Source organism: Camelus ferus, chromosome 10 (assembly GCF_009834535.1).
Source record: "Camelus ferus isolate YT-003-E chromosome 10, BCGSAC_Cfer_1.0, whole genome shotgun sequence".
In the NCBI taxonomy this organism is placed as follows: Eukaryota; Metazoa; Chordata; class Mammalia; order Artiodactyla; family Camelidae; genus Camelus; species Camelus ferus.
Window position 1 is genome coordinate 63,664,514 of NC_045705.1, and position 26,001 is coordinate 63,690,514.

At 55.1% G+C, this 26,001-nt stretch overlaps 1 protein-coding gene across 1 annotated transcript in view; it reads right to left on the reverse strand.

Annotated features, from left to right (window-relative positions):
* The window catches only part of AHNAK (AHNAK nucleoprotein), a 30,518-nt gene extending 13,954 nt beyond the window's left edge, over window positions 1–16,564 (reverse strand). Inside the window, 4 exon segments of the mRNA XM_032489587.1 lie at window positions 3–4,214; window positions 5,139–5,326; window positions 5,670–5,826; window positions 16,382–16,564. Of these exon segments, the coding sequence (XP_032345478.1) occupies window positions 3–4,214; window positions 5,139–5,326; window positions 5,670–5,826 (4,557 nt within the window). The 5' untranslated portion in view covers window positions 16,382–16,564.
* Window positions 16,565–26,001: the final 9,437 nt, after the last annotated feature.

Below are 26,001 nucleotides of genomic sequence, written 5' to 3' on the forward strand. Positions count from 1 at the left end.
CACATGCTGAACTTGGGCATTTTCATCTTGGGCATCTTCAGGTGCCAGTCTGGGCCATGAACATCCACATCTGGAATATCCACATCCACTTTGGGCCCTTTGATGTCCACATCTGGCACTTTCATTTCACCTTCTATCTTGGGCACAGACACATCCACATCCCCTTTGACTTTGGGGCCTTTCAAGTTTAAGTCCACGTCAGGCATAGAGATCTTGGGGGCCTTGAATTGCATCTCAGGCATCTTAAACTTGGGGCCCTTCAGCTTCCCTTCTGGACCCTCAATGCTGACATCTGGGGCTTCTATGTCAACTTTGGGTGCTGAGATGTCAACATCAGCTTTAGGCAGGTTCACATCCACTTCAGGACCTTCTGATTTGAAGCCAGGCATGCTGAACTTGGGCATTTTCATCTTGGGCATCTTCAGGTGCCAGTCTGGGCCATGAACATCCACATCTGGAACATCCACGTCCACTTTGGGCCCTTTGATGTCCACATCTGGCACTTTCATTTCACCTTCTATCTTGGGCACAGACACATCCACATCCCCTTTGACTTTGGGGCCTTTCAAGTTTAAGTCCACGTCAGGCATGGAGATCTTGGGGGCCTTGAAGTGCATCTCAGGCATCTTAAACTTGGGGCCCTTCAGCTTCCCTTCTGGACCCTCAATGCTGACATCTGGGGCTTCTATGTCAACGTTGGGTGCTGAGATGTCAACATCAGCTTTAGGCAGGTTCACATCCACTTCTGGGGCCTCTCCTTTGAAGCCAGGCACACTGAACTTGGGCATTTTCATCTTGGGCATCTTCAGGTGCCAGTCTGGGCCATGAACATCCACATCTGGAACATCCACGTCCACTTTGGGCCCTTTGATGTCCACATCTGGCACTTTCATTTCACCTTCTATCTTGGGCACAGACACATCCACATCCCCTTTGACTTTGGGGCCTTTCAAGTTTAAGTCCACGTCAGGCATAGAGATCTTGGGGGCCTTGAAGTGCATCTCAGGCATCTTAAACTTGGGGCCCTTCAGCTTCCCTACTGGACCTTCAAGGGTTACATCTGGGGCTTCAATGTCAACTTTGGGTCCTGAGACATCGATTTCAGTCTTGGGCAGGTTCACATCCACTTCAGGGCCCTCGCCTTTGAAGCTGGGCATGCTGAACTTGGGCATTTTCATCTTGGGCATCTTCAAGCTCCAGTCTGCACCTTGAACTTCCACATCTGGTGCTTTAATGTCTACTTTGGGCCCTTTGATGTCCACATCTGGAGCTTTCATCTCACCTTCTATTTTTGTGGACACATCTAGATTCCCTTTCATTTTGGGTCCTTTAAGATCCATGTCAACATCTGGCAGGGACATCTTAGGAGCTTTGAAGTGCATCTCCGGCATCTTAAACTTGGGACCTCTCAGCTTCCCTTCTGGTCCTTCAAGGCTCAGATCTGGAGCACTAATATCTACCTTGGGTGCAGAAATGTCAACATCAGCCTTGGGCAGATTCACATCCAGTTCAGGGCCCTCTCCTTTAAGGCTAGGCATGGTAAATTTGGGCATTTTCATCTTGGGCATCTTTAGGTTCCAATCAGGACCATGAACTTCAACATCTGGGGCAGTGACGTCTACTTTTGGCCCCTTCAGGTCCCCTTCCACTTTTGGCACTGTAACATCATATTCTCCCTTTACCTTGGGACCTTTCACATGCAAATCCACATCAGGCATGGAGATCTTTGGGGCCTTGATATTCATCTCAGGCATCTTGAACTTGGGGCCCTTCAGTTTTGCATCTGGACCTTCAATATTCACATCTGGAACTTCAATGTCCACCTTGGGTCCAGCAATGTCAACGTCAGCCTTGGGCAGGTTCACATCCACTTCTTGGCCCTCTCCTTTGAAGCCAGGCATGCTGAACTTGGGCATTTTCATTTGGGGCATCTTCAGGTGCCAGTCAGGGCCATGAACGTCCACATCTGGAGCATCAATGTCCACTTTAGCACTTTTAAGCTCAACATCAGGAACTTTGATCTCACCTTCAACCTTTGGCACTGTGACATCATATTCTCCTTTTGCACTTTTCAAATGTAAGTCCACATCTGGCATGGAGATCTTTGGGGCTTTGATATTCATCTCAGGCAACTTAAACTTGGGTCCTTTCAATTTCCCCTCTGGTCCTTCAATACTCACATCTGGAGCATTGACATCTACCTTGGGCCCAGAAATGTCCACATCAGGCTTGGGCAGGTTCACATCCACTTCAGGGCCCTCCGCTTTGAACCCTGGCACACTGAACTTGGGCATTTTCATCTTGGGCATCTTCAGGTGCCAGTCTGGGCCATGAATGTCCACATCAGGGACAGCAACGTCCACTTTGGGGCCTTTCAGCTCTCCTTCAAGTTTTGGTGCTGTTACATCATACTCTCCTTTTGCCTTTGGGCCTTTCACATGCAGATCTACATCAGGCATGGAGATCTTTGGTGTCTTGACACTCATTTCAGGCAGCTTAACATCAGGGCCTTTAAGGTTGCCTGCCAGGCCCCCTATGTTGACATCTGGAGCTTCCACATTGACTTTGGGCCCTGAAATACTGATCTCTCCTTTGGGGAGACTCACATCTACACCTGGCCCTTCCCCTTTGACTCCAGGGGTGCTGAACTTGGGCATTTTCATCTTGGGCATTTTCAGGTTCCAATCTGGGCCATGAACGTCCACATCTGGGACACTGACATCCACTTTGGGGCCTTTGACATCAACTTCAGGGACACTGACTGTCCCCTCTACTTTTGGAGGCATGACACCTACACCCCCTTTCACTTTTGGTGCAGCCACATTTAAGTCTACATCTGCCATAGAGATCCTGCAGGTTCCTGCTTTCCCAGAAGGACCACTAAGCTTGGGGCCGGTCACAGTCCCCTCTAGGCCAGGTGTCTCTATGTCTACCTTGGAGCCTTTAACAGACACTTGAGGGCCTTTAATATCACCCTGCACAACAGGGGCAGAAACCTTAATGTCTCCTTTCAGTTTAGGGGCTCCAAGGCTCAGATCCACATCCTGCATGGAGATTTTAGGTTTCTGAATAATCATTTCAGGAGTCTTGACTTTAGGACTCTTCACCTTCCCTTCCAGCCCGCCAGTAGCAACCTCAGGCAGGCCCATGTCCCCAGAGACCCCAGGAAGAGTCACTTCCCCGGTGGGCAGGGTCACATCAATGCCGGCTCCCTCTCCCTTAGAACCTGATACAGAGAATTTGGGGGCCTTCATCTTGGGCACATTCAGTTTTCCCCCAAGCCCATGAATATCAACATCAGGGGCTTGAACTTCCACACTGGGGCCAGTAATGCTGCCCTCGATTTTGGGCACGGAGATGTCCACCCCTAAACTCCCCTGTGGCTTGGCACCTTTCAGGCCTAGGTCACCCTCAAGGGATGGCCCAGTGATTTGGGGGCCCTTCAGCTTCCCCTCAAGCCCCTCAATCTTGGCAGATGGAGCACTGACTTCAAGCTGAGGGGTCTGGATATCCCTTCCGATGGTCAAGCCTGGCGTGCCACCCTTGTGCCCCATAGAGAATTCAGGGACAGAAACACTCAACCCTGCCTCTGGGGCCTGGCCTGAGACACCAAATTTGGGCACTTTCATGGTGGGAATTTTAATTGTCCCATTATTGCCACCCTCAAGAGATAGGCCCTGCCCCTCTACTGCCCCACCCCCAAAAGAAGACGACACATCCACTCCTGGAACTTGGACCCCTCCTTTGCTACCCAAGTCCATGCCCTTTGCACTGAGACTGACACCCGGGCTTCCCACCTTTATTCCAGGCACAGTGACCTGGATCTTTGAGTGGCCAGCACCTTGGAGCTCTGGTCCTGAAGCAGAAATGGACCCTGCTCGGATGTCCACAGTGGAGCCTGTGGTTGGAGACACTGCCCCCGAGCCCGAGGGCAGTCTGATCACTGTCTTCCCAGGCTGGGTCTCCACATCCACAGTGGAGATTTCAGTCAGTTCCTGCCGCGGAATCTTGATCTTGAACTCAGGGCTGCTTATGTCGATGTCCTTGGCGCCTTCACGGCTTGTCACGTCCACAGTGTAGGCTGTGACTCTTCTAGTCACCGTGATGGTGCGGCTCTGGGTCTCCCCAGGACCCCCTTCCACTCCATCCTCCGACTTCAGCCGAGGCTTGATCTTCGTGGTGTAGATGCGCTGGTACTCCTCGTCATCCCCGCTCTGCAGAAAGACACGCCCGGACAGGTTGCAGCAGAGTCTGCGTGAGTTACAGACGCCCGGCCACAGCCCAGCCGACAACATGGCTGCCCATTTCCCAAAGAAGCCGGGACCCTATCGGGGGTCCACAGAGCCTCTCGGGACAGAGCACAAGGTGCTGAAGAAAGGGGCGACAGCCCTATCACAGGAGGAATACAGAAATCATTTGGGGAAACTCCGGTCAGCGAAAGGTACAGGAAGGGGCTGCGGTGAGACTCCTGGACCATGTGGTCTGGGAGAAGGATTTAAAATCAATTTTAGATTCAGCTCATCGAGCCCCAGGGACTCCTCCAGGTGACCAGCTCTGTGCAGACTTTGACCCTTCAGCTCTCAGCTCTCAACTCCCTAGCTTGTTTGTTTAATCTGGAGGGGAACCCTCCCAGGGACCTTTCGGGAAGCATTTGTTAAGCCTGGCTGTACTTGGGTTCACACTTCCACTTTGAAGACTCATTATTTGCTAAATAAACGCCAGCAGAAGGAGCAGAGAAACGCCCCTCAGGGCCCCTGCTGCCCAGCCTCTGACTCACAGGTGAGTCCAGGCCTCTGGAAGGAGGAAAGCGGTGTCTGTGAGGCAGAGCTGGGCACTGTGAAATCATTTCAAAGATCCTGGCAAAGCTGGCTGCCTCCCTCCCGACATCAAGGACCAGGCCACAAGAGTGGGTCCCAGTGCTGGGACCCTCTGAAGAGACCAATGGAAGCTTCTGAAGGGGCAGCATCAGCCACCCATGAAGAGGAGAAGCAGGCTGGCTCAGCAGAGAGCACAGAGGCTGAGAGCAGGAGCAGAGGACAAGACAGGTCCAGCAGGCAGACAGAGGCTCAGGAAGCGGGGCCGGCCCGTCGGCGTGGCCAGGGGAGCTCCAGGGCGCGGCCAGCCGGCCAGGCACTCACCAGAACCACTTCGGAGCTGTGGGAGCTGAAGACTTCATGGGTCCAGGTCTGGCCGGGCTCGGGGGAACGGTCCCCCTTGCGGTGCAGCTTCAGGCCCACCGTGTGGTGCCCCATGGTGTTCAGCAGCTGGGCCACCTCGCCCGACTGCAGGTTGTCAAAGTAGATGGTGGCACCCACAATCTGGTCCCCTGAGCAGAGAGGAGCAAGAAGCAGGTAAGACCACCCAAGATCTCAGGAAAACAATACACAACCACTGTGTGCTGGGCCCTCGAACTGACTTGCAGGTGGGATAACACCCATTGTAGAGAGGAGGAAACTGAGGCTCAGAGAGGCCAACTAATTTGCCTAAAGTGGCAGAGCTCATTGGCGGTGGAGGATACTACAAGGAGCCAGCAGGGGTGGGAGGGCTAGGGTACCGAACATCCCGATGCCACTGTGACCGGGCCCTCCACAGCCCACTTATGCTGCCCTCTGCCCTCCCCAACCTCACCCACCCGACCCAGCACCGGCCCGCACCCCGAGGTGACTCACCCTCTTTGACCACCCCAGTGCGGGCCGCAGGGGAGTTCTGCATCACCTCCTGCACAAAGACGCCGTCATCCCTCTGGGCAATGGTCAGCCCATGGGAGCCGCTGCCCTGCCAGTTGGGCAGCAACAGCTCCCGGGTCAACTCCTCCTCCTTTTCCATCTGGATGAGATAAGAGAATGGAGCTCAGAGCAGTGGGGACGCAAGGGCACGAGGGGACAAGAAAGCCAGGGATCTTCGGTGCTAGGAACTCCCTGAAAGTGGGCATGTCTCCAAGGTGCCTGCTTCTGCTGTGGGCATGCTCCCAAGATGGAGAAGACGGAAAGTGGACAGCGGATGATGCAGCTGGCCTCGGAGGAGACATGGAAACAGCCTAAATGTCCATCAACAAATGACTGGATAAAGAAGATGTGGTATATTTATACAATGGAATACCATTCAGCCATAAAAACCGACAACATAACGCCATTTGCAGCAACATGGATGCTCCTGGAGAATGTCATTCTACGTGAAGTAAGCCAGAAAGAGAAAGAAAAATACCATATGAGATCGTTCATATGTGGAAACAAACAAACAAAAAAAAAAAGAAGAACATAAATACAAAACAGAAACAGACTCATAGATATAGAACATAAACTTGTGGTTGCCAAACGTTTGGGGGGTGGTAAGGGAAAGACTGGGAGTTCAAAATTTGTAGATATTGACAGGCATACATAGAATAGATAAACAAGATTATACTGTATAGCACAGGGAAATATATATAAGATCTTGTGGTAGCTCACAGTGAAAAGAAAAGTGACAATGAATATATGTATGTTCATGTATAACTGAAAAATTGTGCTCTACACTGGAATTTGACACAAAATTGTAAAATGACTATAACTCAATTAAAAAAAAGTTTATAAATAAATAAATAATCAGCCTTGGAGGTAACCATCCCCTCAGCCCTCCCCTCAGGGCCACACGCAGTCTCTACCCGCCCTATCCCATCACCACCTCTCTCATCACCCTCCCTCCTCCTACTGACCTTCACAGGACTTGGTTCAGGAGCAGATGCCTTGCCAGGAGCCCGCCCCTCCTTCCTCTCCTCTCCTCAGTGTCTCTCTCTCTCGGGAATCTCCGTCACACAGCCTAGGGAAAAGTTCACGATCAGGCTCCCACTCAACAGTCCGCTTGCTCCAAACCCTGACTGGCTGCCACACAAGAGATGGCTGGATGTTCTGTCCTTCAGGCCACACCCAAACCCCAACCCCCACTACTGTCATCAGCTCTCCTCACACATGACTCTCCAGTCTGTGGTCACAGGTTTAGAGGAAGCCAGACTCAGTTTCAAACGGTGGCTCTGCATCCTCCCAGCTGTGTGATTCCGGACAAGGCACTAAACTACTCTGAACCCCCATTTCCTCATCTGTGAAAATGGAGATGATAAAGGATTTCCATGAGGACTGAAGGGAAGAGAAAGAAAGCATGCGTGGGACCCTCTGGCGCACGGGAGCCTTACAACATCCATGTTCTCATTAGGTTCTTTGTGACAGCCTCAGCAGGGAGCTGTTACGGCCCCCATATTGCAAATGAAGAAAAGAAGCCCCCAGCCTCCCTGCACTGGCCGGAGCCCTAGAGGCAGGAGTACAGCTGCACTGCTTCAGGGACGCGTGGAGTCAGGGCCCACCTGGCTGCCCTGCTGGGCCCTGAGCCAGGCCCCCCTAGGTGTGAGCACTTAAGGGCAAAGACCTCCTCCAGCCGCAGGACGAGCTGTCAGCTACAGAGGCACCCCAGGAAGACACAAGGCAGGACTCCTGCCCGCGGCCACCCACACAAAATGGTGGCAGCATCACCCAGAAGCATGCCCGTGCAGCTGTGCCAGGGAGGCTCTAAAGCACCGACAGCCTCGCCCAAAGCTCCACCCTAAAGCTGTTTACATCCAGAAATTAGTCAACCAGTCAATAAATACATGCATGCTGATCACCTCCTGTCTGGCTAACATTGTACAGGGACGGACACAGCTCAGCCCAGCACTGAATCATACCCTGCATTCGCTGGTTACCTACCTGCACTCCCCTCTAAACACCTACTGAGTGCACACCACGTGCCGGGTAGGCAGATTTAAAAGACTCCTTTTATTGTGATTGAATTACTGCATTCTGTTGATTCTTATTTTGTGGTTGGCTTTATTCCTTTGATAACTATGTAAGTTTATAAAGCTAAAGCTCTAAACTGTTCTTAGAAACAATGAAGAGTACCTATATATAAATTTTAAAAATATGTGCAGTATATTATATATATGTATTTACATGCAATATATTGTATATGTGAAGTCAAATTATATCAATTTCACATAATAAAACTGAAAATGAAAATAAAATAAAAATTAAAAACTCCTTTTAAATCCTGTTCTGGATATAAATTATGAAAAAGGTGCTCTGGGCATGACCAATATAGCCTTAGAATGTTCCAGAAGGCTGGAAGCCTTCGAGAGGTGGGGAAATGAAATCTAAAAGGGGCTTTAAAAGTGCTAAGTTTGCCTCTGAGGACGGGACTCACGGAAATTCATAGGCACTCAGCACTTCCGCTGTCAGGCAGCTCACAACACGGGTGAAAATGGCCACAGACCGCCCCAGTTCCCCAACCACCCGAACTCACGCGTGCACAGGTGTCGGCTGGGAGGTGGGCAGAGCCATTGGTGGGCAAGTGGCCTGTGGCACAGGTGTGACAATCACCTCCCTTCCTACCAGAAGTCAGGATGACCCTTTCCCTAGCATCCAGCACAGAGAAGCCAGCCCTGCAGACAAGGAGCCAGGCAGGGCAGGGAAGGAAAAGGTTCCCACCCGAGGGCTTCTCAGATCTCCAAAGCCACCGATGGCCCTGGCACCCCTTCTTCCTCCTTGAGCAGGGCCCCTTTTCTCAGCCCAGCATCCTGGTGCAGTGAGCCAGCAGCCGGCAAGGGGGGAGAGAGCCAGCCAGCTCATCCTCGCCCACATCTCAGCCCCACCCTCTCTCCTTCCCCAGTGAGTCACTGTGGCCACAACAACTCCAGACACACCAAGGGTCACGCCTAAAACCCGATCGACAGAGCGCTGCACAGGCCAGACCCCTGGGTGCCAGAGGGGCTGGGGCTCCAATGAGACTGGGAGTGGGCTTCCCTGCCAGGTCCGTAGGACAGGGCCCCAGGCCGAGTCCCTGCATACACAGCCAGGAGACTCAAGAGGGACCTGCTTCGACCAGGGGCTGATGAGAAGGAAAGGAAGCCATCAGCAGCAAAGAAGAGACCACAGCCCGTGAGAACAGGAGGCCCTCAACCCAAGGATGCAGGTCAGCCCCAGCAGGGCACCCGCTGGGTTCTCAGCCAGGTGGGGCTGCCAACCATCCTGCCTGCTCTGGCTCCAGGCCTCACCTCCTGGCGTGGCCAGGAAAGACGCCCCCTCCCCTTTTATCTGATCCGGCTGGATGGACACAGGGGTGCTGATAGGGGATTCGAGGCTATGATGGCAAGGGCCTATTTTCTGCATTTGGGCCCCAGCCCTCGATCTCTCCCACCCCTGGGGTCTATTCCAAGCCCTGGTGGTCCTACCTTCTCCTCCCACACAAGTCAGGTGAAGCCGGGTTACTGGGGGGCTGGGAGGGTCTGCCCTGCTGCTATCCAAAGCAGGGTTTCTGAAGCTTTGGGGAATTCTGCACATTTGGCCAAAGGGCATAAACCCTTGGAGCTAGAAGAAATCTTAGAGCCCAGCTGTCCCACATGGCCGGCCATATGTGGCTATTATTTAAATTGATTAAAATTAAATTAAATTAAACATTCAGTTCATTGGTTGCAGTAGCCACATTTCAAGAGCTCAACAGCCATGTAGGGCTATCATATTAGAAGTGCAGATACAGAACATTTCCACCGCTGCAGAAAGTTCTGCAGGATAGCACCGCCTGCTGTTTACAGATGGGAAGAGTTAAGTCCAGAGAGGTGACAAAGGGAGAGCACTGGGTCCCTAGAATCCGGGTCTGCTAGCTCCCCGCCTGCGGTCCAGCGGACACTGGCCGGCAGGAACCTTTGTGATGGGGTGGGCTGGAGTGGAGACCCTCTAAGGCAGAGGGCTGCTTGGAGGGCAAAAAAGAAGCGAGATGGTGAGGCCACTCCAGCTTTAAGGCAGAGAGGACACCCGTCTGAGACTGCAGGGACAGGGCGTCATGCAGGCCAGAGGCAGCTAGAGAAGAATGAGGCTGCCCTGACAAATCAAAACCACAAAGAGGATGTGCATGCCACCTCTGCAGATCGGGGGCAACACCTAGGCAGGCCCAGGAGAAACCCAGGCAGCAGACCCGGGAAGACAGTTTCTGCCAGGTGTGACCTCCAAGGAGCATCCTTCTTCCACTGCCCCCAGGAATCAGAGCCCCTTCTGCCCAGGAGCCAGAATGAAGACAGTCAGGGAGGGGGCCCAGCCAATTTGCAGCCAAAGACAGCCTGGCAGCCAGCATCAGTGTCAAGATGACAGGAACTGATACATACACACATACACACACCCGCCAAGAGGCAGGCCTGTGGGTCTCAGTGCACCAAACCTAAAGTCAAGATACACAGCAGAGGGACACAAGTTTGTGCATACGCTCAGCAGAAATGGGACATAGGCGGTGACACGCCAAAGCACAGAGACATGCTCCCACCCACAAAGGGGAGGACACTGACAGCAATGAAATTTCCATCCAGCACACGACTAAATGGACCCAGCATACATATGGGCCCGGGAGAAGCAGTCCCCAGGCCCAGAACAATGAGCTGACTCACAGCCAGAGCTAGAGACCTCCACCAGCGGGAAGGCCCCGGCACCTGTCACCAGGTCGAGGGGCTGGGATAGTCAGAGATAACAGAGACACACCCAGAGGGTCCATCTACTCTCCTGCACACTCACCAGGCAGTAAAGAGGAAGCAAAACCACACATTGAAAGAACCTCCCGCCCCAGGTTGAGAGAAAGAGAATTTTGCAGCGCTCCTATGGTGTCCCAGTACGGGGCTCAGTCCACGCCTGGGGTCTCCAAGCAACCCTATGTGATTAAGAATTAATATCTTTGTATGGAAGGTACAGCTCTGTGGTAGAGTGAGTGTTTAGCATGCATGAGGTCCTGGGTTTGACCCCCAGTACCATTAAATAAATAAAAATAAACCTAACTGCCTCCCCCACAAAAAAAAATTTTAATTAATATCCTTATTTTAAGGCTGCAGAAACAGGCACCCAAGGTTAGACAACTTGCCCTAGTATGAGACAGAGCTGAAAGGCAAGCCCGGGGTTCCCAGACTCCAAGGCCAACAGTCTGTACCCAGGGATAGGGGCAAAGGCACAGATAAATACCCCCACAGGATGAGAAACCACAGAGAAAGATGCACAAGGGAGATAAACACAAAAGCGAGAGCTCTGCACTGGAGGGGGCAGAGTGAGATGTGAGATGGGGAGACACACCCACAGGAAGACTGAAGGAGAGGCCTCCATGCATTTCCAGACAGAGACTACGCCTCGCCTCGGAGGGACGGAGGGACGGAGGGACGGATGTAAACATGAAAAAGAGAGGGGCTGAGATGCGGGCCAGGAGGGAGAGACCCAGGGGCCTTGATGCCCTTCAAGTGACACAAGCCCAAGAGGCAGGGCCAGAGGCCACCAGCCTCCTTGTCCACACACCAGCCTCGTCATGGCCCAGCCTGAGGACAGCAAACTCAGAATGGGCAGAGTCCCAGGCAGCCCAGAGCCCAGGATCTGAGGGCCCTTCTGGTTCTGGGGCTCATCGACGCTGTGTCCCCAGGAGTCAGAAATCCTGAGCCACCCAGAACCCAGCTCACCTGTAGAGTCTCTGGTCTCCAGCTGGTGAAGCCTGAGAGAACATTCCCCTTCTGGGGCTTGGCGGTCATCAGACCCACCCTAGAGAGCAAGGCAAACATTCCCACACACTGCGAAATGGGGACAGTCATGACAGGAAGATCCCTGTTCCAGAGAAACAAGGAGGAACACAGGGCTGGCCTCTCTTCCAGGCCGAGGTCTCTAAATGGCCCTCCACGTAGGCAGCCGCCAGACCTCTGTCTGGAAAACAACATGCCCCGCTCTAACTGAAGCAGAACTGTGAGTTCTCTTCAGATTCTACGCTGGCACCAAGAACTTTGAGATCAGCTGACTCTGGGCAGCACACCCCCAGGGGGCACTTTCAGCTTGAATGGGATGTGTGTCCTGGGGAGGTTGAATTATCAGGGAGAATTTGATGAACACGTTGCAAGACATGGATAACATGGGCACTGAAGAAACAATCAAAGAAAGACACACAAGGACGCACACACAACCCCTGGACACAGAGCAGACCCCATCCCCTGCCTCCACCAGCTCACAGCACACACCTGCCCAGGCAGCCACAGGCCCTGATCATCATGGAGGGAGGCTCCACCTGCTCACCTGGTGCCCAATCAGTGCCTCCCTCTTCCCTGCTCACCTGCCTACCTCGCTCCCTGGCTATCTGGGCAGCTGGCCTTGCCCACAACTCCCACCCAAAGGAGGTGGTTTGTCCAGCCTCCCCGCTCCAGCTCTCTCCTCCCCATCAGCCCCTTTCATCACGCTGGAGTTTCCTGCAGCTCCCCACCCCCAACCCCGCCAGCCAGCTGCTTTCTGGGCTCCACCCTGTCGCCTTTCTCCACCTCAGTCCTCGGGCCCTCCCACTCCCCCAGGCGCAGGGCTCCAAGCTCTTGCTTCCAGCAGGGAGAGAGACCTTCTCCCTCCCCTGACCAAGAGGGACTCCCCTCTCTTTGTGGCAGGGGCTGGGGGCAGCTTACAGTCTCCAGCAGGAAGTCTTCACACCTGGCCACCTCACCAAGGAAGAGTGGGCCTTGACCCTGGACAGCTGGGATTAAGACACTAACTCTGAGGTGGGGCACCCTCGGGAGGAGGAGGGTATGAAGAAGAACTCGCTGTCTCGCCCTCAAGGGTAGATTACAGTTTGGGAGCTGCCCTCAGCCAAGACCAAGGCCAAGCTCTCCGCCCAGTGGTCGGGCCACGCTAGTGCAGGGGCTTGGGGCCAGGCCACTCGGCCCAGCTGCCAAAGAGCCGCCCCCAGCCCGGCCAGGACGCCAAGCCAGGCGCTTCCCCTTCCCCTAGAACCTCCGCTCCAGCCCCCGGGGACAGGGCAGGATGCCGCTCCCTGGCTGGCCGAGTGCAGTGCCTCACTTAGCCTCCATCAGCTGGGGCCTCGCTCCCAGGGCTGTGCTAACCCTCCGTTGGGCCTCTAGACACAAACTCCAGGGCCTGGAACCATCAAGGATGAAGAAACTTACTTCAGTCCTTACCTACAGCCCCCGTGATACCTCTACCACCTGGGCAGAGTCCCATTGCTGTTCCCTGCCCTGTAAGCCCCAAATGCCAGCAAAAGTGACAGGTCCAGGACCACCATGCACAGCTAGAGACACAGTCTTTTAGGTAATGACGCATAACCGCCATGAAACAGAGACTCCGGACCCAAAGCATCCAGTACAACAGCCTAGCCAAGTCCCCTTGATGGGGACTAAGGCCAATAGGGAGGAAAAGGGGCTCCATCAAAACAAACAAACCAACCTGCTGAGCCCGCTGTGGCCCACCCACGTGGCCCCCACACCTCCTCCAGCTCGCCCAGGCCTGGAGGAAACTGTGTGCTCAGGAAGGCCAGGGAGCCCAGCGGGACGGTCGGAGCCCAGGGAAATGCCAGCTCCCTGGGAGCCTGGATGAAGCCCAAGGGGGACAGAGCAAGAGCAGAAGGCCCTAAGACACCCACCAACTGAAACATGCCATTCTAAGCCCTCTCCAGGGGCCACCTCCCTTCTTCCTGTGCACATGCACGTGGTATCAGCCCAACTCCAGGGAGAGAAGCTGGGGGGGGATGGGGGGAGAAGCCAGCAGGGGGGGGGGGGGCGGGTAGGAGTTCCCAGCAGGAGTCAGACTAGCTCTCCCAGTCAGCCTTTCTGTCCCCAGGCAGTTCCCAAGTTCTGAGGAAGGTGATAACCACACCCCAGAGCCGCACACACCTCTCCACCCCCACAGCTTTGCCCCAACCCCTCAAACCAGCTCCTCAGGCTCTGGGTGGTTTGTTCTGCCAGGGCCAGCAGGCCAGTTCCAAGTCCACCAAAGAATCCAGCCTGGCGGTGCCCAGGCACCTTCACCAAGGGCCTCCCTGGAACTAAAATGACCTCCGGGGACCCCCCAGCCCATTTCCTGCCCTTGACCGTAAGCTGACCTTCACCCTCCACAGGTCTCCATGGTCACTCTCTCATGTCTCACTTTGAGCCCTTGAACCTGTAGCCTCACCCACCCTGAACCAAGTCTGGCTGGTAGGAGTCCTCAGCTCTGTGGGGTTAACTCTTCAAGAAGTTACTCAAACCCCTGAATCACTGCTGTGGGCCCCCAGAGAAGCAGCACTAAGCCCCACATTACTTATGTGGCTCCCAATGTGTCCTGGTTCTCTGAATAATGTCCCTGTGTATGATCTTTAAGGGCAGGGCTTTGGAGAAGGGCTCAGACACCATCCTGTCCCCATTGCCAATACTTTAGACACTCCGCTAGCCCAGCTCTCATAGTCCCAGGTCCTCTCTGACCCTCCATCATCCCACAGCTCACAGCTCAGAGCAAGGAGGTAACCCCTAAGCCCAGGCTCCCTTCTACTCCCTACTCTGCACACACACACTACCCATGTGCTGGCCCAACCCATCATCCCTGTGGGCCAAGGAGAAGGAAGCGTCCCCATTCAGCTTTGAAAGGAAGTTGAGTGCCACACCCTGCCCCAGGGATTTCCCTCATGGGGGGCAGGGGGAGGGAGGGGGAATGAAAGCAGATTCTACTCCCCAAATTTAGACCCAGCACAGGTGTGGAGGCCCTAAAATGCCTTCCAAGGCATCTTCAATCTCTCCCTCCTTTCCCCCGACTCCCTCACCTTCACCAGTCACTACGGGCCCCTTACGCATCATCGTGTCCCACAAAATCAAACCAACCCCTATCATGCAGTAGGCTGAGCGCAGAAGGGCCTGCGATCCCTGCGGTCAGAGGCTAGATTCTGGTAGAGAAATTTTTCAAAACCAATTATTGGGAGCCCAGCGCTGTGCTGGGGACACAAAGGTAAATATCTGGGTCCCTTTTCCTCCGGAAAGTCCAAGTCATTCTCCAAGGACCTCACTGCCCTGGGAGGATCCTACCCTACCTTTCCACAAATCCACTCCACAGAGCAGGGCACTCAGCAGCAGGCTCCCTGGAGGGCACCTCACCACCTCCCCTCCGGCAGCCACGCCCTGTGAAAGGCACGAGTGCACACAAGGCACACAATTCTCTGTGGCCACAATGTGCAGAGGCGCCAGAGTCGCCCCATGCCCGCTCTGCCCACTGGGATCCCCTCCCACGCAAGGGGCACCGACAGCCCTGCTCAGACCCCACGTGTCCCTCGTGGCCAGCGCCGCCAAGGGGCTGCGCCCCTGCATCCTGGGGCCCTGGCACTGCAGGGGGAGACGATCTCTGCCAGGGGTAAGGCCAGCCCTCGCACACTGCACACCCTCTCCCTGCCTGGGAGAGCCTTACATAACACGGTTCTCTGAACACACCCTAAAGCCCCAGTGCCTTTCCAACTCCACGGCAGGACCTCGTCCCCCGGCCCTGCGTCCAGACGTGCGCCACTGGAGTGGAGGGCTCCAGAGAGGGCAGCGGAGCCCTCCTCCTACGCCAGCCCGGCTCCTGCCCCCGCCTCCCACACACAGCCCCTTCGCCCCCCTCCCCTTTGCCCCTCACCACTCCTCCCCGAGTTCTGGTTTGAATTAGTCACCGGCTCCAACCACCACATTCCTCAGGCTCCTGGCGCCGAGCCAGGCGCTGGGGCGGGGGCCATCCCGCCCGGACGGGTTTGGGAGTGGGGTGGGGGAGACAGCACCGCCTCTGAAGGGGAAGGGGCGGTCCCGAGGGCTGTGCCGCTGCACAGCCCCCCTCCCCGCCCACCCCAGTGCAGGAATCTCCCTAATTATGTCCCCCACCCCCACACCCACCCGTCCCGCTGCGAGGCGCGCTGCAAACTTCCAGACTCCGCTGCCCTGGAGGAAGAGGGGAGTTTTCTGGAGCAGAGAACGTAGAGGGGCAAGATTAGGGCGGGGCAGCTGGAGGGAGGCTGAGGGGGCCTCCAGGAGCAAAAAAGGGAGAAGCTGGTGGTGCAGAACTGGGTGGGGCCGGGAGGACTCGGGACGCGCAGTTAGGGGCGGAGGTGTGGGGAGTGGAGGGGGAAGGCGGAGGGGGTGCGCAGCGCGGGGGCGCAGGGGCGCCGGGAGGGGCTGAGGGGCCGCGCCGCGATCTCGGAAACTTCTCCAGTAAACATGGAATAAGAACGGAGCCGCGCGCTGAGCCACCGCCCCACGGAGAAGGAGGGGGTGGCACAGGGGCCACCAGGCCAAGAACCGGGCGCCTGGCTGTGCAGCAGGGACAACAATCAGCCCTCAAGAGAAATACGGACCGGAGCAAAGCGTGCCTCGGAACGATTTTCCAACTTTGCCCAACTTGCGCCCCAACTCCAGAGGCAGAGCTCGGCTCCCAGAGTGCGACGCGTTGCCTCCCCGCGCTGCCCCGGGCTGAGCAGCTTGCTCCAAACTGAATCTTCCCAGTGACACCCACCCAAAGCAGCTCGCCCAAGCCCTGCCACCCACCTCCCCTCGCGCGTTCCCCCCGTCCCGTTCCCCGCTCTCACCACGGTGCGCCCGGCGCCCTACCTGCGCGTTCAGCCCCAGGGCACAGCCATAGCCGGCGCGGGGCCCGAGGTCGCGGTGCTGCGGCTGCTGCAGGCGACGAGCCCCGGTCGGGGCGGGTCCGGCAGGGCGGGCGGTGCAGTCCCCGCGGCGGAGCTGCTCCGAGTGGCCGGGCCCCCGCGCGCGGAGGCGGCTCTTGTAACTCCGGCTGAGGCGGGCGGGTCTGCCCCGAGCTGTGGGGAGAGGGCGGGGCCGGGCGGGGCCGGAGCGGGGCTGGGACAGGCGAGCCGGGCCGACCCTGGAGGGACTCGGGAGCGAGCAGTTGGGAGGGCACTGGGGGCCGCGGGGACCAGGGGGCGCCACACATCCGAGGAGGTGACTCCTCTTCCCCCCAACCACTGCCCTCCGGCCCGGGCCTGGTTCAACCCCCAGCGTATGTGGTGTGTGGCTTCATCGGCAAGAAACTCGAAGCTGTCTGAGGCTCATCCTCACAGCTGGAACTGCGAGTCGGCCCATTTTGCAGGAAGGACCAGGGGGTTCAGACTGCGGCTGGCTGGGGGCCTTGGATGGTTCGGCCGCGACCTCCAGCCTGACGCGGACCTTTGAGCTTTTTCTCAACACAGGCAGCTACCCTTCAAATCCTAGGCCCCAGACTCCTCCCTGGGTTCCGCAGCGCCACACAGCCGCGCCCATTTCTCGCCTTCCCTCTTCTGGGGGGCCCCTCCCCCCTCCCACAGAACCAGCCCGGTGACGCTGGCCCCACCTGCTGGAGTCAGGGTCACCAGTGTCCCAGCGCCGTGATGCTGCTCCGGCCCCTGCAGTGACAAGGGAGTCAGGCCTGCACCCCTGGGAAGAATAGGGCCGGCCTCCCACGTCACTGTCCAGACTCCCTGAGAAAAGCCAGAGCTCCCGCTTTTCCCCTTCCTACTCCTTTCTTCTCAGACCCCCTCTCCGGAGCCCCTCCCCACTTGCGGGACGCTGAGTTTCCCAATTTACAGCCATTTCCCACAGCCACTTCTAACTCAACGGAGATTTTATTAAACGCTTAATGATGGGGTGCGGGGGCCTTCTGGCTACACCCCCATTCTCTTCTGCCCCGTGAACACTCTTATCCTCCCTCCTAGATGGCCACCCTCTGCCCTCATCAAGCCAGTTTCCCTTCCGTCCAGAATGCTGGGTATCGGAGCCCCCAGGCTGGGGACCTGAGAAGACCTGGCCCCAGGGCAGAAGCGTCCTCCTCGCTGCAAGACCATGAGTGGGCTGGGGCTGAGACCAGCGGCCCTGTCCTCTGAAATGGCAAACATGTTTACAGGCTAAAAATACCCAACAGCCAACTCTGCTGCCAGCCCTGGGGGCTGTGTCCCAGGTCCAGTTACCCGCACAGGGTACAGGCTGTGGGGGAGGGAAGAGACAGCCAAAGGAGCCATAGACATGCAGACACTCATATAATGGACACAGAAAGGTGGAGACACATGTGGAGACATTCAGACAGGCACAGACATGCAAAGACACAGAGACTAAGCAGATACTTGGGCACCAGCATTCTCTCTCTTTCCCTCCCTCTCTCTCACTTACACACACACACACACACACACACACACACACACACACACTGTGACTCAAACCCACAGCAGAGGCAATCCCACCACACATATCTAAAGCACACAGAGACCCTGACTTCCTAAAGAATCACCTCCATTTTATTCTGCACCCCTTTCCCTGCATCTACCTTAAAGAAAAAAAATCTAAACTTCTTAACTTTGTGATGCTTAAAAAATATAAATAAATAAAACCCAAGTGGTAATTTCCTCCACCAATGGCTTTTTAAATTTTATTTCATTTTAAGTAACATTTATTCAGCTTTTTAAATATGGACCAAAAATACAGATACACTAAAGTGGCCTGTAGTCCTACAAGTTGGATAATCCTTGTGGATATTTTTGAAATAAAATCAATACCTCTGCAGGGTGAAGAACATCAACAAGGCAAGGTAGAACAATAAAAAGTAGACATCTCCCTCCCCACCCCCATCCAGTCCCTCACCTCAAAAATAACTGCTGTTAACAGCTTACAGGAGGATTTTTGACTCTATGAATCATTTGGTTCCTTGACAGTGCACGTTTTCCCAGTGCATATTAAAATGGGAGCGGATTTACAGCTTGGTTTTCAGAAAGATAGCTGCGGTGTGACCTCTGCCAAAAGACATAGGGGGTCTGCACAAAGGGCCACGGGAGTTTGGAGGGAGGGGCTAGCGCAGGAAGGGAAGAGCCGGGGAGGGTGTGGATGTTGTGCCCTCACCTCGGCTTGGGCTGCATCAGAAGTCCAGGAGTGAAAAGAGCAGAGGGGGTAGTGTCCTGGGCTCAGAGCCAACTTATCTGCTCCATTGTTTGCTCTGGCCACCCTCTTGGTCAACAGAGAAGAAGGCGGGAGGGGCTGGTTCAGGGAGCAGCTGCAGAGCAGGAATTACTATCCAGGTACTTCATTCAGGGTAGGAGTGTCAGGAACCCTGGTGGGGTGTGGTCCTGGGGACTGGCTTCTACCCCATCCCAGGCTGGGAGGTTATAGGAGGGGTAACCGAGACCCCACTCCTAAAAACCCAGGATCATGCCTGCCGGAACCAGAGCTAGGTTTCCCTGGATCAGCCTCCTCAGCCCAGGGGAAGGGAATATTTTCAACAGTTTTCAGTGGTGCAATTGCAGATACAATTTTAGTAATTTCTACCAACACTTCTCTTTCTGCCTACGGCTGTAGCCCCACCCCTCCCGACCCCTCAGAGCTACCTTCATGGTGATTGTGTCTGACACTGTTGCAGGCACTTCAATGGGTCAGCTCATTTCATCCTCACGCACAGGAAGGAAATGGTCTCAGAGAGGGGGACTGATTTACCTAAAATCCCACAACCCTCAGAACCAGGAGTCAAAGCTCCCTCCAGCATCTCTGCTCCATGAGGGCAGGAAATTTTTGTTCCCTGCTGTATACTCCATGCCTTGAGCAGTGGCCAGCAAATAGCAATCACTCAAGATCACTTTATTAAGTGAATGAATGAATGAGTGAATGAATGAACAAACTATAGGTATAACTGCTTGTTCTTGTTACAACAGCATCCTGCACCCCACACTTCGCATGAGGAGAAGTCAGAGCTTCCCCTCCCTCTCAGCCCCAGGGAGCAGTCCCCCCACGGGGTCGTCTCTCATGCAGCTGCACAAACATTAACGTGTGTCCAGTGTCCAGTACTGAGCCAGGGGCCGGTGGTGGTGGTGGTGGTGCAGGTAATAGAACTTGACAAGATGGAATCCCTGCTCTCAAGGCACTCAGTCCAGAAGGAACTGTCCTCTGATGTCACCTTACCTTGTCCTGAATTCCCTGCAGGTCCTATGCTTTGGAAAAAATAGACATTATCTTTTCTTTCAGGTCTTTTACACCACTATCTCACTCCCCTACACACAGATATACTATTTTTTAGTTACAAGGAGTCCCTTCGTTCCAGCATTGAAAACAAAACCTTTGTGTCAGACTCTTCTGTCAAAATAAGGGCTAACAGGGGATCTGAAAGGACTTCAGCCCTCCCGCTGGCACCTTCAGAGGCATCCCACACACAGTCCTCCAGACTCACTGGAATAGCTAGGTAAGCTCTAGGACACGTCATCACTGGGATACCCCTGCTTCCCTAGAAGTGCCACTCCCACCCTAGGGGTTCCCTGATATGTATGTAGTGTGTGTGTGATGAATCTCAGGCTCTTCTGTTGCCAGGCGACGTGCCTCTGTTTTGTTCTTATTATGCCTGTTTCCATAGCAACCACAAAGGGGAGCTCTGTGGGCAGGCCCCTTGCCAGGGGATTCCCCTTCCCCTCCCTTCTTGCCACAGTCCCCTTCTCTGAAATCAGTGTATTACGAAGAAGAAAAGATGATACCGACTGCTCAGAGAGTCATCAAGGCTTTTAAATAAACTCTGATCCCAGAAAGGAAGTGAAGCGTGCCTTGCAGTCACTTTGAAAGCAGACTCCCCCTGCCTCCTCCCCACGAGGGCCCTTTGGCACCTCAGCCTTAGAAGCAGAGAAATTACTGTCACCCCTCCTTTGAGCCCTTTGGGATCTCCCAGACCCTACCTCCACTCCATATACACACCAGCCCAGAGATGAGCATCCCTGCCAAACACCAGGCCCTTCTCTATTCACTTCCATCGATTTCTAATCTGTCATCTTCCCCAGTCGAACAGCAAGCTTATGGGGATCTAAACATTATTTTCAAAGCAATTCTCAAATCCCAAACTCCTAACCCAAACTCCAAATATGGAGCCAAGTAAAATAATCATCCTCCAGCTCAATTCAAATCCCAACCTGTATTTAAAACCTCAGGCTTCAAATAAGGAGTTCCTGCATTACTCAGATGAGACAGCTGGGATACCTGAAACCCCCCCCCATTACACTCAGTCCTAATTGAAATCTTCGGGTCCAAGCAGAACCCAAGTTAAAGCTGATTAGAGAACAAGAGAAGAGACGCAGGGCTCTGAGGAGAGACTGAGAAGTAGGCAGGGAGAGCGGTGCAGGTGGACACATTAGAACAGCTGGATTCCCAGTGGCAGAGATGGCCTGGAGGCCAGTGAGCTATGGGTGCAGGGATGCTGGGGGAGCAAAGAGATAATAGGAAATGGGGACAGAGATTAAGAAAAAGGAGCGGCAAAACACAACTGGATGAGGCTGTGAAGGAAGGAAGGAAGGAAGGAGAGAGAAAAAAGAGCTATTAGAGCTGAGCTAGGGACTGGGCGGACAGACTTGTAAACAGGAGCCGAGGGAGGGAGCTGGAATGAACGGAGCAGCCAACGCCCCAGCCACCACCCCTCCCCAGCAGGGAGCGGGGAGCAGGGCGGGAGAGGCCAGGAGAGGGGAACGCCAGCTTCCTCTCCCCTTTTTTGGAATCTGCCTTTCTCCCATCCTTTCCATCTTCCTCTGCTTTCCCCCTAGTTCCCCGGGGAAGGGGCAGACCAGCCGGGGTTTCTCTCCCTCCTCAGCTCACACTTCCCTAGTCCAGTCGAAGGAGATCAGGCTGAGCAGGGAAGGAAGGGCCTAGGCTGCCCAGAGCCTGAGTCACCACATAGTTGAGGTTCCTGTCACTTGAAGTCCCGCCTCTGCTACACCCTGTGCCCTCTGCCCGCTCCAGGACTTGGATCACTGGGGCTGACCCTGCCCCAGGACTTACTCCACTTCCATGCTTCTTACCCAGCTCAGGGCTGCCTTACTCTGGCTGCTGGCAGCCTTAGATACCACCCTCTCTTCACTTCTAAAACCTAGTGTGCTTCACCCAGCTTTTGAGGGAAGCACCCTCCTGCTCTTCTTAGGAGCAGAAGTGACTCAGTGAGCGGGCCCCAAGAACTGTGGGAAGACTAGCATGCACCCTTGATAAGTCACTTCCCCTCACTGGGCTCCAGTTTCCTCTTGGGTGAAAGAGAGGGACTACTTGCTGTGGTCTCCCCCCACCCCACCCCACCCCACCCCACCCCACCCCAGGCAATCCCTGCAAATTCTGTACATCTGAGTCAAAGAGAAAGAGAGTTGCTATTGAAGAGAGGGGGATATAAAAGGGGTGTGTTTGCTAACCCCTGTCCTAACAGTGGGTGGAGTAGGCCACAGGCACTGCCACCACAGGGCAGCCAACACCCGAGGCGACTCGGTGACTCAGGTCTCGCATGGAGGCCGACTGGCAGGAAAGCACTGGTGGCTTCCCTGTGAGTCAGGGGAAATGTGGATCTCCCTGAAGAATCACTGGTCAGGGTCCCGCTATAACCAATTCTCCCTTACACCTAGAAAGCTTGCAATCCTAGTGTGGCCCTCACTTCCTTTGATGAGCGCCCTAAGCTCACCAGACTGCCTCCCTGGCCTGGCTTCCTTCCACCCCTCCTCCCCTGCCTTGGCAACCCCTCTGCCCTCAACTCCATAGCCCTCCCTACCCTCCAACAGCTCCCCTGCCCTGTCATGTCCCCTCGTTTACCCCTTGGCTCTGCCCATCCTCACTATCCACCCCCATCCTGGCAGAACCAGCCAGATGATTGCAAAAGGGCTGAGCCAGCGGGAGAGGCCCTCACATGACAGCTGTTCCTGCTGCGGAGGGGAGGGGGCAGCTGGAAGTAGAGGGAGGCACATTCCATGGGAGATCTGATCAGAAATAGCCCCAAACCCTGAATGACCATCCAGCTCTGGCTGGCTCGGTGGTGGCGCAAGGCCTGCCCATTGTGTAAAACAAACTAAGGTCAACAGGCTCCCCTTGGGATCCTGAGGAAATCAGGAAAACAAAGAGGGGCGGCTACACAAGGGGAGGGGGCTACAGGAATGAAACACATCCAGGAACATCTAGAGATCCAGGGTCACCATGGATACCTTTGCCATTGAACCAGCCCCACCTAGCCAAGGTATTCTCTGTCTGATGAGAGATTCAAGTGAATTTAAGGGCTCTCTCCAGGAACTGCCATTATCCCCCACTCCACCCATCCCTTGGGTGCCGAGGCACTGGGACACCCCAGTCATTGCACTGGAGTAAACCAACAGCCTCTCCTCCGGGAGCCATGCCAGCCTGATTAGAGCAAACAGACAAGAGCAGGTGGCATAGTTTCTCTAACCTTTCAGGAGCGCCAATATTTTAGCTCCCTAGTGTTAGGGAAAGAATAAAGAGGGTGAGTACCCCAGAATTACATTCAAACCCACAGAGAACCAAAGCAAGTTGGGGGAAGTTACAGTGCCCTGTAGGTAACACTGATGGGGTGAGCTAGGGAAGCCACAGCCCCCCAGGAAAACCCATCAGATGGGGGGTGGGGGGAAGTTTTGGGTTCTGAGGACAGAGTGCTGGTTGCCATGAAAACCACAGTATTAATTTCAGAAATGACTGGGTGGAGTCTGCAAAGCACTTCATTCCTCTCCAGTCAACATTCTAGACACTTCCCCCCCCCCCCCACCGTTCAAAAGGGGAAGTGGCACATTTGGGGCATGTGGGCAGCTGGTGGGATGGGTCTGACCCAGTGTGCAGCTGTCCAGCTCTGGCTCCGGCTCCACACAGGACATGAAGAAAAGACAATCTAGGTCTTTCTCGGAAGAACGTTGAAGGCTTCTGATTTTTTAATAAGTGACTTAAGCAGAAGCGCCAACAAAGCTAAAATAAATAGCTGCTTATAACCAGTATCTACTGGTTTATCTCTAAGCTAAACCAAGTCCCCGCCTCCCATTCACACTTCAGCCTCTGTAAAGATGTTATCAGCAATCGAATGCACCTCTGAGCCCCGGCCCTCTCACCAGTTTCTCATCCTCCCTTTCTGGAGACTCTGAGATTTTTGCCCCGTAAGTGGATGAAATAGCCTCCTCCTTCCCCCAACCTACCCCATTGCTCCAAGATCAAGCCTTGTCCTCAGCCCTCGACCACAGCACCCCTTCCCCTTCTTCCCCGCGACCCCAGCCCCTGCCCGCCCGCGCCGCACGGCGGGCGCGGGGATGCCAGCTCTAGGTGGCTCGCAAGTGGCACGAGCCTCCGCGGCACGTCGGGAAAACTGCCCAGCTTCGGGAGAGGTCCCCACGGCGCAGGCTCTCACTGGCTGCCTGTGGCGAGCTGGGCGGGGCCGGGAGCGCCCCCGCCCCGCGCCGGGAGGAGCGGGGAAGGGGGCGGGGCTCCAGCGAGCAGCGCGGGGCCCCAGCCGGATCCTGGAGGGCTCGAGTCCCCAGCCTGTGGCGGTTCGGTGACTCAGGGCTCCCCAGGGCAGGGCGGGGACCGAACCCGCTCCAGAAGTACTCCCTCTTTCCCCGCCCCACATCTGCCGCTAGAAACTCCGGCTGTTAACCTTTTTCTGCCCACCCCACACCCCCGCTCCCCGCTGGGTAGGGGCCCTCCCATCTCACCCCTCTGCCTTTGGAGGGCAACAGCAAGCCTTCCTGAGGCAGCAGCGCTCTCCCCTTGGGCCTCCCACCCCACCTCCGGTTTGTGGGTCCTGGCCCTCCCCCAAGACCAGGCCTGGCCTCATCCAACCTGGCCACACTCCTCGGCATCAAACCGCCAGAGCTAGAGGCACAAGAGGCAGGACGTGTGGATGAGTCACTCTTCCTGCAGAGGGAGGCTAGGAGGCGGTCCAGGCCCCCCAGGCCAGACCCCAGTCCACATGGGCTGCCAGGCCCGCTGCTGCCCACCCCGCAGGACCACCCTCCTTTTCCTGGGCCTCTCAGGCCTCCCTCTCAAACCTACTTTGCACAGCTTGCTCTCTCCTGCCTCAATCTTCAGCTACTGGAAAGATTAAGGATACCAGGAAGGGAGCGATTACACAAGCTAAGGAGCAAAAGGCGGGTGAGAAATGGAATCCGGGAGGGGAGCTTGGCAGATTCTGAGGCCCCAGCAGCCAGCTCAGGGCACACCCATCCAGCACCTAGCATTTTTAAATCAGATCCTATCCAAGAGCAGCCCAAACGCTCAGAAGCAAGACAGGTAACAAGTTTGGATCCAACTCAAGACACAACCACCAGGGAGCAAACTCTCAGCAAGAAATCAAACCCCCCCCCCAGCTGGATTTCAAACCACAACTCTCCCCAGCAGTCAAGGTACCAGCTAGATTACAGCCCTGCCCCCTCATGAGCTACCAGCCACCAACCTGTACCTAGGAAGATCTTCTTCCTCTCCCTGGCCGAGACCCCACTCACTTTCTGCTTGGACTAAGGGGGTGGGAGAAAATAACCACAGAAAACCATAACCTGGAGACCAAACACACACAAGCCTAGCAAACATACTTAGGCTGCGGGTGGGGAATGACTGTTTCTGCATTTGCCTCAAAATGCAAATCAAACTAGGTTTCCAACCTCACTTGAGCTGTTCAATTTACAGGGAGATCTTCCATGCTCTTCAGAAAAGACAGAGTAGGGGCAAGGATTTCTTAAAAGGGTATAATAAAAATTAAGCTCAAAGGAGAAAACAGCAACCATTGGCCTGAGTAGGGTTGTTAAATGTCGTTCATGACCGCTCTACATTCCAGGAGCAGCAGGGCGTGTTTAGTGTACAGGCTGCAGTGACACCCACTGGGTTCAAAACTCTGCCTCCACCCCCCAAGCTGTACGGTCACAGGCAAGCTACTTACATTCCGAACCCCACTGCCTTGTTAGAAAGTAGGGACACCCCAGGTTAAGGCCCATAGGCCAGTGTGTGTTCTAAGGAGCCTGTGCCTAGTCTTGCTGCTTGTCTGAAGGACTGAAACTCTGACTTGGGTACTGCCGCTGACCCCCTTCACAGCACAGCTGTGGGAAGTCAAGTTAAGTCGCTCTGCATTGCTGGCTCTCATCTCAGCCCATCAGCAGGTACTTTCTCCCTTCACAGGGGAGGTCTGGAATCTGGTCCCTAGGGAAGAGGTAGAAGATGGTGACACAGACCTCCTGTCACCATCTCCTATCTGCATCCAATTTTCCCCAGCTAGGCTAGAAGACAGTCATCACAGTGGAGGTAGGGCAATTTAAAAAAAAAAAAAAAAAAAAAAAAAAACTCAAAACCGAGAAGAGGGCTTTCTTTCTGCTCTTCTGAAGACTTCTCTCCTGCACAGGAAGGCTCTGCAGGTACAGACGATATCCTGCTCCAACACATCTACTCCCCTTTGAAGAAGCCGTCACCCACAAAGGAGGCTGGACAGGAAAGGG